This window comes from Nyctereutes procyonoides, unplaced genomic scaffold (assembly GCF_905146905.1).
Source record: "Nyctereutes procyonoides isolate TBG_1078 unplaced genomic scaffold, NYPRO_anot_genome, whole genome shotgun sequence".
NCBI lineage: Eukaryota > Metazoa > Chordata > Mammalia > Carnivora > Canidae > Nyctereutes > Nyctereutes procyonoides.
In genome coordinates, this window is record NW_026575144.1 from 10,675,099 (window position 1) to 10,691,288 (window position 16,190).

Consider the following 16,190-nt stretch of genomic DNA (forward strand, 5'->3'; position numbering starts at 1 on the left):
TAGAGAGAGGGAAATATATTAAGGATTAGGTACCTTGATTATAATTGCTTGCCATGATTGAGAATGTATGTAATCATCCTCTGATAATGAAATCACAGTTATCAGAACGTTAGTGAGATGCCCTTTCTCATACCATACTGTGTTTTATGCTTAATTTCCTGAGGTCGTATCACCACGTAGCTTGTCTCTGAGTAGGAAATTAAGGATTTGTTCATCTAAGATATTCGCAGGCTGCACTGGAAGTAGTTTTTAGAAGATAATCAAGATCAAGCCAGGGCAAGAAGCCTTTTGATTCAAGAGCAGAATTAAAAATAGTGAAGCATTATGTCACAGTATAAGATGCAGTGGAGAAGACATGTCTGCATTTTAGTCCACGTTTAGAGTTAGCATGCTTTAGGTGCCCAGTACCATCATGCTATATAGGCCTCTCTGCTGCCTCCAGACTCCTCTTGTTACCCGCCCCCCCCCCCCAATCCCATGACCCCATGCTTGGCGATCTTGCCCTGTCACCCTGCCTCCTGGGCCTGCCCTCCTGGAGCTCCAGGGACCTGTTTTGGCCAGCCAGGCCCCACAGTGACAGCACAGCCTCGCCTTGACTGGTTCTCATGGGGCTGGCAACTGAGCCTTAAAGTATGTTGAAAGTCAGCCAGTTCCCTGAGAGATTTTGTACCTTCATCAGAAACATTAAGCATTCCAAGGGATTGGTTAACTTTTGTCTGTAAAGTGTTTTAAAATTTGTGAAATTTTCAAAAATGACGTTTGAGTTACGAAGTGTGGAACTTGTATTCAATGTTTGTTTTTCCATTTTAAAAATAAATTCAGGTAATACTTTGTAGGACAGTTCTGTTGATTTTTACCAGGTATTGAATTGTTTACTCTGAGGGATGACAAAAAGTTCCACAAACATGACTAGGGTCAGAGTTGTATTGTTACCAAATTCACTTCAGGGTCATGTAAAGGAAGCTAAAAGCCAGTGGGGTGGTATGCTTTGACATATTTATAGGGAGAAATATTCATATTGCACCCTTGAGAACAGGTTTATGCTTCTGGTCTGACTGTAGGCCTACATCCCCACTTCTTAGGAAAAAGGGCAGCACTCCCATCCGGCACCTTCTGGAGCATACTTGTACCCCCACACTGTTCCTGAGACCCTGCTGGGTCTTCATTTCATTCCTCTTTATAGGCATATTGGAAAGTAGCTTTAGGACTCAGTTTCTCATAGGATGAAAACGAATGCAAATGTGTACAAAATGGTGTCAAATTGTGTGTCAGTGGCTACCTAGAAACAGGTGTTAGTCTCTTAAATCCCAAAGGTTAAGGTTTACGTCCTTTAATTAAAATCTTATTAGAATATTATATACTCCCAGAATGTTCACAGTATGTACTGTGTTTGGTACATGCCAAACATAGCGTATTTTCTCCTTAATGATGTGGAGTCAACAGCATTGATGTGCTTACCCTTTGCCCTCAAGTATGTGTGTGTGTGCAAAGTAGAGATGTGCCCTGCAACATTTCTGATATACCACTGAGCAGAAGGAAATTTTCATTGCCATATTGATTTTTATAGGAGCACTTTTGGAGGCTTGCAGACCTGTAGCATGCATGGAGGAAGATGTTTAGAGACCTTCCCCAAACCCAAATTTAAGCATTTAGAGATGTTTTATTTGGGGTTTGTCCTTGTTACAAATACCCTGGTGAGAGCAGAATGGCATCACATGTGCATGGGCAAACCACGGCATGGCTTCTCAGGTTCCACCAAACTAACCTCTCACTTTTTGCTGTTTTGCAAGATGACCTGTAACCTATCACTTCAATCCTGGCAGCTAACTGCTCTGCAAAGCTGCATGAGGTGCTGGTGCTGGGCTTCTGGCTGGGGAGGCACGGCTCTGTCAAGTGACCTGGGCAGTTGCACTGTCAGGAGTCTTACCACTTGGTCACACAGGCAGAGGGCTGTGTGAAGGCAGTGAGATACTAGGGGTCCTGTCACCTTTGGTTCTGGTACCTTCTCACGTGTGTGTTCTCATTGTTAGCATAAACATACACATAATTTTGTGTCCTGTGTCTTTACTTACCACTAAATTATTTATATTTGTTCTTATTGCTGGGCAACTTCAAGCCAACTTCTTCTCATACCACATTCTAGGATGAATGTGCCACATGTTTTGTAACCATTTTCTTACTTGGGGCCATGTAGCTTGCTTCCAGGTTTTCCCAGCCATCAACAGTGCTGGGTTAGCTCTCAGGCCTTTTCCCTGTTGGAGCTTACTGTCTGTCTGTAGTTTGTGTAGGTTTTGGAAAAAGTGGTGGTGTGAAGGGCCTGAGGCTGAGACCTGGGACTGGTGTGTTCTCCCATCTTCAGAGCATCTCTTCCCCCTTCTCTTCACTGGGCACAGGGTCACCACCCCTCTTGTTGCCATTCTCGGTTAGCCTCCCAGGGTCCCTTCTCACCCCACCTTTCTGCCTCTCCCTTGTTCCCCCTGTGCCTGTCGCCAGCAGCTTGGGGAGGTGAGCCTTCTGTGGGCTTCCTTAGGCAGTTTCTGTCTGTGTAGGCTACAGGAAGCTCTGGGAACTGGGCTAGCTCTAACAGTGTAGGGCGGCCTTGGGCTCCTGGGCTTTGTGCTGTGTTGCACATTTGTGGAAGGCATGGCTGCTGCTCTTTACTGTACTGTTCTTTTCCCCCTTCAGAAAGTTTCCTTAAGCTCCATCTCTGAACCACTTCTAAAAAGCACACATACTATAAAAATCCAGAATGCTCAATTAGGTAAATTAATCTTGAGTGCATGTCAGAATGTGTTGCTAGCAAAGGAACTAGCTGGTGACAGGAGTGTGCTGGGAAAGATGCGACGGGGGAAGGTACGTAGTTGGGAAATAGATTGCCACATGAGCAGCTCATTTAAAAAATACACACACTTTTCGTGTCACGAAGTCCTAAACATGTGCCCACATCAGTTATTAAAACAAGTCTGTGATGGGATGTTGTGATGCCTGGCAGTCCAACACAAGGAACTGACCCACAGAGCAGTGATGCAGATGTTGGGTGGCAGTGCCAGCAGGGTAGGTGCTGGACAGCATGAGGGGCTCAGTAGAAATAGGAAGCATGTGAGCAGCAAGCTGTTGCAGTGTTAATGGGCTATTTGCAGTGTCTTTTCTCTAGTTTGCAAAGACACGGAATACAGCCTTCCTGTTCCTTAGTTTGGGGACGTGTCCTTTCTGGGGATTGCACAAATCGAAATGGATTGGAGATAAATACCATTTTGTGGCTGTGAGGTGAAGGCATGAGTCCAGCCAGCTAGGACTTGCCAGACACAGCTTCTTGATGGAGGCTTACATGGGCAGCTTGCTTAGTTTGAAACATGAGGGGTTAGTTGTGATTCCACTCAGTTGGAAATAATAGAGAAGCCCTATGTAATAGTGGCTGAATCAAGAAAAATGTATTCCTAGTTTAGTTAAAAAAGACTTTTGGGAGAATAGGCATTCTGGGGCTGGTTGGGCATCGTTAAGAGTGTCAGGCTGAGGGACAAGCGGGTGGAGGTGATCCTGGTCCTCAGGAAGGTGGGAGAATGGGCAGGGAAAGGCATTTAGCAGCTGCATAAACCGTAATCTGTGCTCTTGTTTCTATTTCAGGTTTAGAGAAATCGCAGGATCCTTAGAAGCAGCACTTACAGATGTACTGGAGGACGCTCCAGGTAACTTCCTGAAAGTGATTCCTCAGAGAGTGAGTGAAGCTCAGCCAGTCACCTAGACCTTCACAGTCTGAGGGTACATGCCCCTTGTCCTGTCAGGCAGTAGGTTAGACCTTCAAGGCGTAACTCAACCTCTTTTTTTTTTTTAAAAGAGGCTAAAAGAAATCAATTTTTTTTTTTTTGTTTATAAAACTTCTTTATAAACATGGTAAAATAATGAGATATTATTTCAGCTGTAAAAAAAGAATGAAATCTTGCCATTTCAAGGACATGAATAGAGCTAGAGAGTATTATGCTAAATAAGTCAGAGAAAAACAGATACCATATGATCTCACTCACATATGGAATTTAAGAAATAAAACGAGGAAAGAGAAGAAAAAGACAAACCAAGAAACACTCTTAACTATATAGAGCAAACTGATGGTCACCAGAGGGGAGGTCAGTGGGGGGAGGGGGAAATAGGTGGTGAGGATTAAGAGGACATGTATCATGATGAGCACTGATACATGTTGAATTCACTATATTGTACACCTGAAACTAACACAACAGTATGTTAACTGTGTTAACTACACTGGAATTAAAATTTTTAAAAATGTTTTAAAAACATAGGAAGCAGACCTCATTTTTGTTTCTGAATATAATAACATGTGAAGGGGATCCCCCCCGGGGGTTCAGCTCTCTGTATAGCAAACTGGCTTCTATCTGCTTTCCTCCCAGGCTGAGGTAAAGGATCAGGATGGCCCTTCCCAATATAAGTAATAGTGAAAGGGAATAGAAGGGAAGGGAGAAGAAATTGGTAGGAAATATCAGAAAGGGAGACAGAACATAAAGACTCCTAACTCTGGGAAACGAACTAGGGGTGGTGGAAGGGGAGGAGGGCGGGGCGTGGGGGTGAATGGGTGAGGGCACTGAGGGGGGCACTTGACAGGATGAGCACTGGGTGTTATTCTGTATGTTGGCAAATTGAACACCAATAAAAAAATAAATTTATTATTAAAAAAAAAAAAAGGATGGCCCTTCCCTCCTGGGGGATGATTCACAACTGGGGTTCCTGCCCCAGCCTCCAGGGTCCTCAGCTCCCATCCTGGGATAGTGGGCAGATGACAGTGGTTTTGGTGGGTTCCAGACATGCTTGCTTTCCTTAATAGCCTCATTAATCTCATGTCCGGTGGCCTCTTACATGCTGTATGTCTATTTCTGTAGCTACATAGGTCTCTAGGCTGCTCTGTTGAAACTTCGGTTCGTTTCTGTGTGGCTAAGTCAGCCTGGACTGCACTGTTTTAGCCTCAAAGTTTGTTTCCATCTGTCTTTGCAAAACATGGTCATATATAATTGACTTCCTGTACATAAATAGTGTGTTCAGGTAGAGGAACACAAGAATAGACAAACAAAATAGGACACATTCAAAACTAAAGTCGAAACCCTTGCAGGTGACTGTCACTCCTGATTGTGTTTATTGATTTGGTATATGTCGCGGCCGGCGCGAGAAGGTCCGGATTCAGGAACCGAGGGCAAGGGGATGAGAAATAAACAAGAAACTAAAAGTTCATGGGATAGGAGGTTCCATGCGGCTGATGGCCGCAATGGACAAGCTTTATTTTTACATGTATAGTTTATATAGCCTCTATAAGCAGGTGACCTATTTCTCTAAGGAGAAATACATATCGTGGACGAACATACATTGTCTTTAAAACTAACAATAACTAGAACACCGCAAATTCCTGTCACTTGTTCTTAAGCAGTAGAGCATGAATGCCACATTTAGAATAAACAGTGAGGTTTGTTCATTAAGTAATGACTACCAAGGCAGTCATATGTCAAGCCACTTCCTTGCTCACTTTATGGGAACTTGTCCCAATAATATTTTAAAGGAGAAGCAAATATGTACTTTTACTTCCATAAGGGGGAAGAGCTAGGTGCAGTCCCAGCGGGTTGGCCAGGCATGACAAGGAGCCTTTGCTCAACCTGGAACCCTGCCTCGCACCGCAGGACTGCGGGTTGGCCAGGGACAACAGGGAGCTTTAGCTCAACTTGGAACCCTGCCTCGCACCGCAGGACTGCGGGTTGGCTAAGGACAACAAGGAGCTTTGGCTCAACTTGGAACCTTGCCTCACACCGCGGGGCCGCTCCCGACAGGTATAAAATACCCATTAACAAATTATTTTGAATGCTGTGTATGTTTAATATTTCTCAAACACCTGGGAAGGGGAATTGTATAAAATTAGAAAACGCATTGTCATGAAAGATATGATAGCATGGATTATGGCCACTTCTTCACTCTGGAATTACACATTGAAAATAATAGAATTAAGCCTTAAATTGCCTGTGATTCTTTACATGCCTCTTTCCTCTCTAGCTGGCAGTTCGTTTTGCCTTTTGGCTTCTCACCGGACGTGGAGCAGCCTGCAGAAGTGCTGGTCAGATGAGATGTTCTTGCCAGCGCTGGCGCATCGCCTCTGGAGGCTCACGCTGCAGATTTTGGCTCGGTACTCCATGTTTGTCAGTGAGGTGAGGGCTGGCCCAGCAGCTCTTATGCATTCAACGCTGTTGGGAATTCCAGACACCTTAACACTAGGTGTGCTAAGATTTTACAAGGCCGTGTTGTCACGAGAGGTTGATCTGGAGGACAAGGGTGGGCTCCTTTCTCAAGTTTGCAACCATGTTTGTTTCCTTTTTTGTCTCGGCACCGTTGCCTTTTACGGGTGTTAATTATCACATAGTCAGTGCTTCCTTTTATGGGAAGGTGCTGCACTGACAAGCTCTTGTTCCCTTCTCAAGGCCAGAATTTTTGAGGTGCCTCCATATTAAAACAAAGATGCTCATTTTAATGAAAGTGAGTAGGAATAAAAAATACACACATTTTAATTGTATTTGGAAGTTTTAAAAAATCATGTGATCATGGAGATTAAAAGATAGGAAAATTAACCTTTTCTTCATTTCAAAACAGCCTACTTTTCTCTTTGTCAAGTAGTTGATTGTATTAGATTTGCACACACCTGTAAAGATAAGGTATTGTCCATAAAGGGTTCCTGCAGGCCAGCACTGAGCACACAAGCAGGCCCCGCACCTGTGTCTTGGCCTCAGAGAGGCCCTGCCTCCTGGACTGTCTCCAGGGAGACAGATAAGCAGCCTGTTAAGTGTATGTGAGGAGTATGAAGATAGGCGTGTGTTAACTCTCAGGAAGGACAACATGAAGAAGCCTCATCTTTGGGAGGGAATGCCATCTCAGCTGGAGTAGGCGACAAGCACGTCGTCATCCTGCTGCATGTTCTAATGGAAGGAGCACAGGCTTCAGTCAGAATCAAACCCAGGTTCTGCCACTTTTATATTTTGTGATGTTGGGACAATTAGCTCTAGGAGTCCCAAATTCTTCATCTGTAAAATGGGAAAGCAGCTTCTCTGTGTGGTTGTGAGGAATAAAGAGATACTTGTTGACCAACAAATTGTTGACAGAAGTGCCTGGCAGATCCTGGAAGCTCTGTGGAAGCTAGTTTTCTTTTTCTCTTTTGCCTTCCTCTGCTCAAAAGGGTCTTAGCAGACAACCCATCCTTCAAGCTGTTTCTGAAGAGCACTGTGTAGTCGGTTCCAGAGACACAACGGGCCTTGGTGCGGTTCTTCAGTTAGGCCCAAGTCGGCCGCTTCATGTGTTCTTAATTCTTACGTCACTAATAAGTTACTTTGCTTCGAATATTTGTTATTCCATTTTTTTCTTGATGCCAGAGTATCTCTCTCTGGTTTTTCCCTTGTAACAATACATGATGTGAGTCACTTTTGTTTGTAGTATTTGAAGCATAATGAGGTTTGGATTTTAACTTTTTTATCCTTACTAATTATAGTAATACATTTACTAAGCATACTTGGTAAATGATTTGGCTAATAGAGGTAATGAATTTTTTTAAAACTGTGATATTCCAGAAATTAATTTTCGTTCTATTTAGGGACCTATTTTATTTTTACCTGTTATTTTTTATCAGAGATTAGACACAGGTTTAAGGATAAGCATACATGAGGTTGTATGTAGTTTGACCTTGTTTCTCCTTGTTGTGCTTTCACTGGTGAACTTGTACTGAATACTTTGTAGATAGCTGTCACTTTAGGTGAGTTGTTGACCCACAAAAATAAAAGCTCAGAGATGTTGCTAGCGGAAAAATAATCATTGAAATGGTTTTTCAGCTTTTACTCCGTCCCATCTCTAATGAAAGTACCAAGGATATTAAGAAGCCTTTGGTAACTGGTAGCAAAGACCCTTCTGTCACCCAAGGAAATGGTGAAGACCAAGGAAGTGGCCCTTCGGAAACAAAGCCTGTGGTCTCCATTTCCAGTACGCAACTTGTGTATGTGGTAGCAGACCTGGACAAGCTTCAGGAGCAGGTAGGCCCATGTCCCGGCAGAATTCCAGCTGCTAGCTTCAGTGCTCCCGCAGGAGGCCATATGTACAAAGACCTGACACCATTTGGCTTCACGGGGCTTAGCATCATGGGGCCCAGGGGTACCTGGGGAGACGTTCATCTGCCCTTCAAAGTGTCTCTCCCACAGGTGGGCTCTCTGCCTCCTTGCTTATCAGTCTAGTCTCGTCCTGTGTGACCCTGGGGCCTCTGCTTCCTTTTCAGTGGCGCTGTCATTAGCTCTGGGGGAGCCATGCACCATCTGTCCATTAGCTCCACTTTCTCTGTGCAGGCATGATTGCTAATGGGCTGGAGTTTAATTGCTTCTACTGCACTTGACCACTTATTTCCTGGTAACATTTCATCTTCAGCTGTACTTTGAAAGTGCTGAACTTCCCCCTCTGTTTTCCCTGGATAGGGGTCCATATTGAGGGCCTTTATCATTAATGAAGAGGGCTTTGTGGATTGAATTTGTGTTTGAGTGCCCTGATACATAACTCTCCCTTCCTCCGGTTTAAATATTTTGTGGCACTTGAACAAAAATATATTTTGAGCAAAATCTGATCTTCCTTGTAAGCTGTTTTTGGTACTGGGGTGACCCACAGAATAGAAAATGCTTCTGCTAATTCCCTGGGTCTGCTTATAGCTGTGGACTGCTTTTCCTGTGTTGTTGGATTCTGTGATCATGAAAGTGTAAAGAGTTTTATTTTCTTCTGATGAAAATGACAGAAAGTCCTGAGTCTAGTTTCAGCATTCATTAACAATATTTTAGAGTTTACAGATGCAAATAGAATTGCCTCTTCCTTTGATTTATAAGAAGTAACTGAATATATAAAGTGCATATTTATTTCAGCTTCCAGAACTCTTGGAAACAATCAAGCCAAAACTTGAAATGATTGGCTTTAAGAATTTTTCTTCTATCTCAGGTAAAAATGAATCTTTAGACTCAGCAAATCTTTGATTAAAAAATAATTTAAAATAAAACTTTAGAGACCGTAGGATGTATATGCCATTTTCTTCTCTAGTTGTAAATTCTTGGTTGTATCTGTATTCTGTTCTGTGATTTTAACTTCTCTAAATGAGATATTTTGTTTAATTCTCATGATTTGATTTGACTTACTGTCGTACACTCTCTACCTACTATGACGCTGTCTAAAATAAGATTCACATCTGGGCCTGAGTAAGTGGTTAAATTGAATCTATATGTCTCAACAGCAGCCCTGGAGGACTCTCAGACATCTCTGTCCGCCTGTGTTCCTGCCTTAAGTAACAGGATCATCCAAGACTTAAGTGAGTCTTGTTTCAGTTACCTGAAAAGTGCCCTGGAGGTTCCCAGGCTTTACCGAAGGACCAATAAGGTCAGCACCACTCCCTGAAAATAATTTTGAAGTGGGGAAATACATAGTAGGAGAGCCACCAAGGGGATAGTGGCAGATCAAGATACAGAGATGGGTGCCCAGGGGCAGCGCTGCCCAGAGGCAGACCTGCTTAGCCTCATCCAGAGAATATTTGAGAAGGGGACCCCCCCGGGTGGATGGTCAGCTGCTTTAGGAATTGGACTCAGACAGTACTGACTTGTTTGGATTCCTTTGGCCTTAGGGAAAGATAGTAATTTCAAAAGAAAGCATTTTAATAAAATATTTTTAACTCCTTTATACTTTCTTGGTTTTTGTAGCTTATATTTGAAAAAAATGGAATTTACCTTGTTCCCTTCATAGTGCCCTAGCACATACCTACCTTCTCCTGTTCTTTAACTTGATAAGATTTGAAAAGCTACATTAAGAGTATGAAAAGCATTTATAAGACTTCAAAAAAGTGTGCATGCACACTGATGTTCAAGGTCGAATTTTCCTGTTGTCACATCTTATAGAATGGTGATTTGGGGACTTCATTTTGACCAGTGGTTTAGTTTCCTCTCCTGAGCTCTCAGTTTCAGGCATCTCTATGCTCATTTCCTTCTTGCCACATGTCATTTAATTTTCCATCGAATTTTCTTTTTTTCCTCAATTGTAGTGTTGGATGTTAGGCACTTTACTAAAATTATTTCCAAGAACTGTGAAAATTCCCAGGACAGGACATTGTGCTTTTCTGGAGTCTCTCTGGAGTTCCTGCATATGTCCCTGTTTTAGGGCAGCCTCAATGTTGGGCATCTTCCCTGTTTATGTTACTCTGCCTGTCTGACTCAGTGTCCTGGAGGCACTTGAGGGCTGAACTTAGCTGCAGCAAGTCTCCTTTGTGGCTACTCCCTTTTTCCTTTTAAAATCTGCGTGTGCAATAGGCTTACCACTTCCAGCAAGAGTACTTTGTCACCTGATTTTCCCTTTCTGATCTGACCTGAAACTCCCATGTCAAAGTGGGAGAGAGAGACCTACTTCATATTCCCAAATTCGTTAATATTCTTTTACTAAGCCACCAGCTTTCCCTGTCTGTTCAATATGATGTTAAAATATTTACCAGGTGCTTGGGGGTCAGATACTCTCATTTGTTCTATAAAGTGAAGGCCAGTGTCCTTGTTTGCAGACGAAGAAACTTAAACTAAGAAAAGTCCAATTACTTGCTGTAGATCCTTGCTGGTCGGTCAGTCCACCTGGTGGGAGCTCGTTGGAAATGCACCAAGTCAAGCACAACCCTCCTCCTCTGTGTACACACTTAGGTGCTTGTTCCATCTTTCTCTCTCTTCCTCTTTCTGGCTCTGCTCTAAATATGATTTCCCCTTGCTTTACTCTTCTTGGCCCCCTCCTGTTCTCCAGGTATTTTTCTGTAGACATTAGTGTTATTCTGGGGAGGGAATGACGTTTGTACATGTCTCAAAACTGATACATCACTAGCATCTCTTTGAAGTTTTGAGTAACTTATTCTCCTTTTTTTTTCCTTTATATGTTTTTTTAACCTCTATCATCATTATTCCAGGAGGTGCCAACAACAGCCTCCTCTTATGTGGACAGTGCTCTGAAGCCGTTTTACCAACTTCAGAGTGGGCACAAGGATAAGCTCAAACAGGCAATAATTCAGCAGTGGCTAGAAGGCGCACTTTCTGAGAGCACTCATAAGTGAGTACCTTAGAAGTAGGCTATTCCGGACTTTCTTAGAAGATCCCTGAGTCAGAGACCACTGAGGCCACCAGGGGATTGCATGTTGACGGGGTGGTGAGCACATCAAGTCAGTGTGTCACTGGGTGAGTCAGGTACAGGTGCTTAATACTTCTGTCTGTGTTGATGGCTGAGCTGTGCTCGCTTCACTCCTGCACCCAGAGCGCTTTGGGCCACCTGCCTCCACCTAAACCGCCTCCTAGCTTCCCTGGGTCTCACACAGGTCCTGCACTACCCTGTGCAGGCCTGGGTTTTGCTGTCCATTATACACTTCATGCAGGCCTCTTACTGCAAGTCCAGGCATCGTTTTTCCTTGAGGATTCTTTCTTTCCTCAGCTGTTTCAGTCTAAAATGGGTCTGATCACTCCAGATAATGAAAGACTCCTACTGGTGAGGCCACTGCAGTCTAGGAAAAGAAAACATATTTTCTGAAGTGTCATTACAATGGATAAATGTTCAGTGCCTAAAACCCTGCAACCCTTGAAAACATAAGGAGGTCTTCAGCATCTCCGTGTTTGAATGTCTCCCTTATTTCTCATTTAATCAACTCTTCTCCAAATGCCAGCATTGAGTTATGTCCGAGTGTATTATTCAGTTTTATTATTGAATTTTGTATAATTATTTTACAATAGTATTTGATTTATTTCAGTTGTTTCTGAATTAAGTGACATTTGTGGGTTAATTTAGAACATAACCATGAGTTATAGTGTTGTTTTTGTAGGCAAATATATTCCAAGTGCCAAGTAACCAGCTTGTAAACTAAGTTTTGAAATGCAACTCATTTATAATTTGCAAATTTTATTAAGATTATTGTGAAGGAAATTAGTTTTATTTAAAATTTTGAAATGCTTCCATTCTTTAAAAGATGAGCCATTCCTAGGACTGACTCTAAATGAATCTGTTGCTTGCACTTGGGGAATGAGCTCCAGCTGCTCACCCTTCAAGTAGGAAAGACAGTTTGGCCCCCGATTTCCTCTTAGTGTTTGGGAGTAAAATTGTACAGAGAGTCTTCATATTTCTTCAGTTCTGAGGGAATGCAGTGGTAGAGAGTCAAGACTCTGGGTTTTTTTCAGTCTTAAGAAACATTGATAAATGTACCATGGCTGATTTTTTAATTGGAAATGAATTTTTGTCTTAAAAATCTCTTGTTTTGGTGCACAAAGCCAGTTCATCTGTTTGGGGATGCACACAGACGCCTCCGTCTTACCAGCGGGTGTGTCTTATGCTCCAGGTACTACGAAACTGTGTCAGACGTTCTGAGCTCGGTGAGGAAAATGGAGGAGAGCCTGAAAAGGCTGAAACAAGCCAGGAAAAGCACTCCCACCAATCCCGTTGGTCCTAGTGGTGGTGGCATGAGTGATGATGACAAAATCAGGCTGCAGTTGGCCTTAGATGTGGAGTACTTGGGAGAGCAGGTAAGCCCCGAGCCATCATCAGCCCTGTGTGTCTGACGCAAGTTCTGCGGGCCCAGCCGTCTCCTGGTGGCTGTTCTGAGCCCACACGTGCTGCCGAGCAGGGCGGGGGGCGTCCACTCCCAGAGCTGGAAGAAGGGTCAGGGCCCCAGACTTGAAAGAGATATGGGTGTGTACCCAACACTGTAAATTGACAGTTGAGGTCTGATGAACTGGTCTTTGGTGCAGCTGACATCTGCTTGGCTCACGGGCCCTCATGTTCACAAAGCCCGTTGGAGTATGGGCTCACAGAAAATGGTGTCCTTTTTGTCCACTGACCGGAAAGTGTCTGAGACATAATCAGACGGTTAGAATAACTAGAAATGCATTAGCTCATGGGTTTCTCACTGCAGCCCTTAAGGAATTGTCTGAGCCTGACTTCTTTGCTTCCCTGGCTGGGTTTTCTCAGGTTTTAGAGTCATGGCAGGTAGATGAACATTCCTGAATATAGTGCTACTTAGGAGGCAAGTATAGGTTCTGGACAGGGCCTCTGCTCATAGAGGTGACTTGCTTAAGGACTGTGAAACTTGCTGCTCTTGAGAAACTGGCTTTCTAAGCAGTTCACATTCGCTGTATGGCATGGGTCCTCCAGGAAATTCCTTTGCTAGAGGAAAAGAAGTGAGATCCTAAAAGCTCCCTCAGGAGATGCTTGGTTTTCTAGCTCACTGAGGACTTGCATATCAGGGTCGTCACTGGAGATCCACATTTGCTGCTTTGAGGTGAATTTACAGATGCATCCCGGCAGGAATCCATTGCTCCATTTCTTTATTTCACAAGGGAAACTTACAGTCTGTTTTACAAACAAGACAGCTTGCTACAGCAAAATGAGAAACAAAGAAACCAGACACAGGCGGGGAGGGGTGGAAGCAGGGGGATGAAAAGAAATGGTACCCTGTGGTCCTGGTCCCCAGATGAGCAGCAGCATGCCCACAGACGTGAAGTACTTGGTGTAGATTTTCCCAGATTTTCCTCTGTGTGTGTGTGGTTTGTTGCCGTTGTTAACAACAGTGGGAACATGGTATGCCACAACTCGGTTGCCTCAGTAATTCACTCTGGTTCTCTGCCACAGCATCCGCAATTCATCAGATTCTGAGAAAGGGTTGTTGATGGCATGTGAAGAAAGTAAAAGCTCAGGCCATTGCTTTTTGGAAAAACTCTCTGCTTAACAAATAGTTTACTTTATTATTCTTTTTGTGTGAATTTTCTTTTCCAGTCCACAAAAGAGGCTCTTACCCTGGGTAAGCCTGATTTGATGGACTTAGATAAATGAACATGCTGGCTTCATAGAATGCTAACTTTAGCCCCAAAAAGTGAAGCTTTATAATGAGTAAATCCTTTGCTATGAAGGGAAAAAATACTCTGCCATTCTTTGGGGAGCTGCCTTTTTCTGATTTCTTGGAGGGTGGGGGTGGTAGTTATTCTTGTGTCCTTCATAAGGGCCTTTTGTTCGTATTCAGCTGAGACCACAGTGCTTTTATTCACTTTCGTGGCCTTTGCAGATACAAAAGATGGGCCTGGCAACAAAGGACATAAAGAGCTTCCCGGCCCTGGCAGAACTGGTCGCCGCCGCCAAGGACCAGGCAACTGCAGAATAGCCGTGAGCATCTTGGAAGAGCCCACAGGGAGAGGAAAGCTGGACGGCAAGCCCGAAGGGAAGAAGGTGGCTCCGTCCTCTTTCCAAGCCTCTGAGGCCAAGAAGTGCTTCCACATGTCTCCAGCAACATGCCAATGCGGCTTCTCTCCGCACACCTGGGTCTCCTTTCACCCAGAACAGAACACAGAAGCCTTTTTCCGTTGTATGGAAGATAGTTTTTAAGACACTTAACTTTCTACTATAGTTTACAGAGCAAATTATTTTATTTTTATTGTAAATCTTAGCGTGGAAGAGCCGATTTCTAAAATACGATTAGAGGAAATAAGATGTCTGACTATGGAAAGTTGGCCCACTGGCCCTGCCATGGGAAGCACCTGCCTGCAGGGGTGACCGCAACAGGTGGCTTGCTCCCCTCAGCCCCTCCTCTGCTGGGCCCTGCTGTGTGAGGTGACACTCTAAAAGGCAAGAAGCAATGCTGCTCCTCCGTTCTCCCACTGGGTGTTCAGTGAGAGTGCTTCCCGTCACATCATCATTCCTGGTAGCGGCTGGAACCAGTAGGGAAGATGTATTTCCTGAATAAAAAAAGTGTCTGCCAAAAGTGTGTGTAATTTTTATTTGTGGATCCAGTGCAGGTTAAATGGTGCTCCTCCCAGGTGCCCTGTGAGGTGTGTCTCCTTGAGGGCACCTGCCTCCCACACCGCTTGTGGTGGGGCCTGCCTGGGAAAACCTCCTGCAGGTGTGGGAGGTGACAAGGCCACGGACCCATGCATGTCAGGAGGTAACAGCTGCAGGAATTTTGGGAAGAGGTAGGAGCACGAGGTGGGCTGCTGCTGTCCGACCCCACAGAGGCAGGCGCGCTTCCTCTGCTTGTGTTTTGTTACAGCTCAGCGTCTCCTCTGTTCAAAGATCAGCTCCGGAGAGAGAAAGGAATGGGATAAGCAATAGGCAATTAAGAAAGAAGATCTGGGAGCTAGCAGCACTTTTTTTTTTTTTTTTTTTTTTTTTAGTGCAGTGATGAAGCAGAGCTGCAGAAATAAGGAGCATAGAAGGAACCCCAGTAGAAGCGACAAGAGCAGCAGCAGGAGCTCCTGGCCACGTCTTCCAGCCCATGGGCAGTGTGGCTTCCCCTCTGTTCAGGGCCTTTGCCTGCGCCCTGTGGAGACTGCGCGTGCCTGGCCTCAGTAGGGAGTGCCCTGCCCCGACTGGATTGGCCTCTAAGCAGACCATGTTGGCAGCCTGGTCAGACCCAGCCCCGTGGGTGAGAGAGCAGAAAGGACTCAGCATCAGGGTCAGAACTCACCTGGCCGTTGGGATCCCTGGGTGGCGCAGCGGTTTGGCGCCCGCCTGTGGCTCAGGGCGCGATCCTGGAGACCCGGGATCGAGTCCCACGTCGGGCTCCCGGTGCATGGAGCCTGCTTCTCCCTCTGCCTGTGTCTTTGCCTCTCTCTCTCTCTCTCTCTCTCTGTGACTATCATAAATAAATAAATTTAAAAAAAAAAAAAAAAAAAAAAAAAAGAACTCACCTGGCCGCGGGAGCCGGCTCAGCTGTCTTGTCTTTGTGGGCTGTTGCCTCTGCATGGTGCTGGGCCTTGAGGCAGCAAGGAGCGGTCGGGAAGGAAAGCCAGGCGTGAAGTGAGAGAGAGCAAGGCCGACCTGGAACCAGTGGAGATAAACTGGCACCCACCTTTGTCTCTTGCTTCCTCTAGACGCCAAGTTCAGGACGGGGCAGGGGGTGCTGTGGAAGTTATGCTTCCTTGAAGCTGCTCGCACCCAAGGGAGCCAAAGAGATCAGCAGGTGAGCCTGCAGCTCAGTGGAATCTGTGAGCCGCCACGGTGGCCTCCGAGTGTCAACAGGCCCTTGTGGGCAGCGCTGACCTCCCACCGTGCCCAGTGGGGTGTTGCGGGAGCGGAGACACAGCCCTACCAGGCTGACAGTCTGCTGGATAGCAACGTGGCTGAGCACCTCCCTCCAGCCTGGTCCCGGACTG

The 16,190-nt window shown here is 44.9% G+C and overlaps 1 protein-coding gene across 2 annotated transcripts in view; it reads left to right on the forward strand.

Moving 5' to 3' along the window:
* COG2 (component of oligomeric golgi complex 2) overlaps nucleotides 1–14,800 on the forward strand; it is a 52,290-nt gene extending 37,490 nt beyond the window's left edge. Inside the window, exons 11-18 of one of the 2 annotated variants that reach the window (XM_055308828.1) lie at nucleotides 3,625–3,686; nucleotides 6,040–6,191; nucleotides 7,857–8,054; nucleotides 8,922–8,994; nucleotides 9,284–9,426; nucleotides 10,979–11,118; nucleotides 12,389–12,572; nucleotides 14,108–14,800. In XM_055308828.1, the coding sequence (XP_055164803.1) occupies nucleotides 3,625–3,686; nucleotides 6,040–6,191; nucleotides 7,857–8,054; nucleotides 8,922–8,994; nucleotides 9,284–9,426; nucleotides 10,979–11,118; nucleotides 12,389–12,572; nucleotides 14,108–14,203 (1,048 nt within the window). In that variant the 3' untranslated portion in view covers nucleotides 14,204–14,800. The remainder of the gene's footprint in view (nucleotides 1–3,624; nucleotides 3,687–6,039; nucleotides 6,192–7,856; nucleotides 8,055–8,921; nucleotides 8,995–9,283; nucleotides 9,427–10,978; nucleotides 11,119–12,388; nucleotides 12,573–14,107) is intronic. The other variant, XR_008662309.1, reaches the window with a different exon arrangement.
* The last annotated feature ends 1,390 nt before the right edge of the window (nucleotides 14,801–16,190 follow it).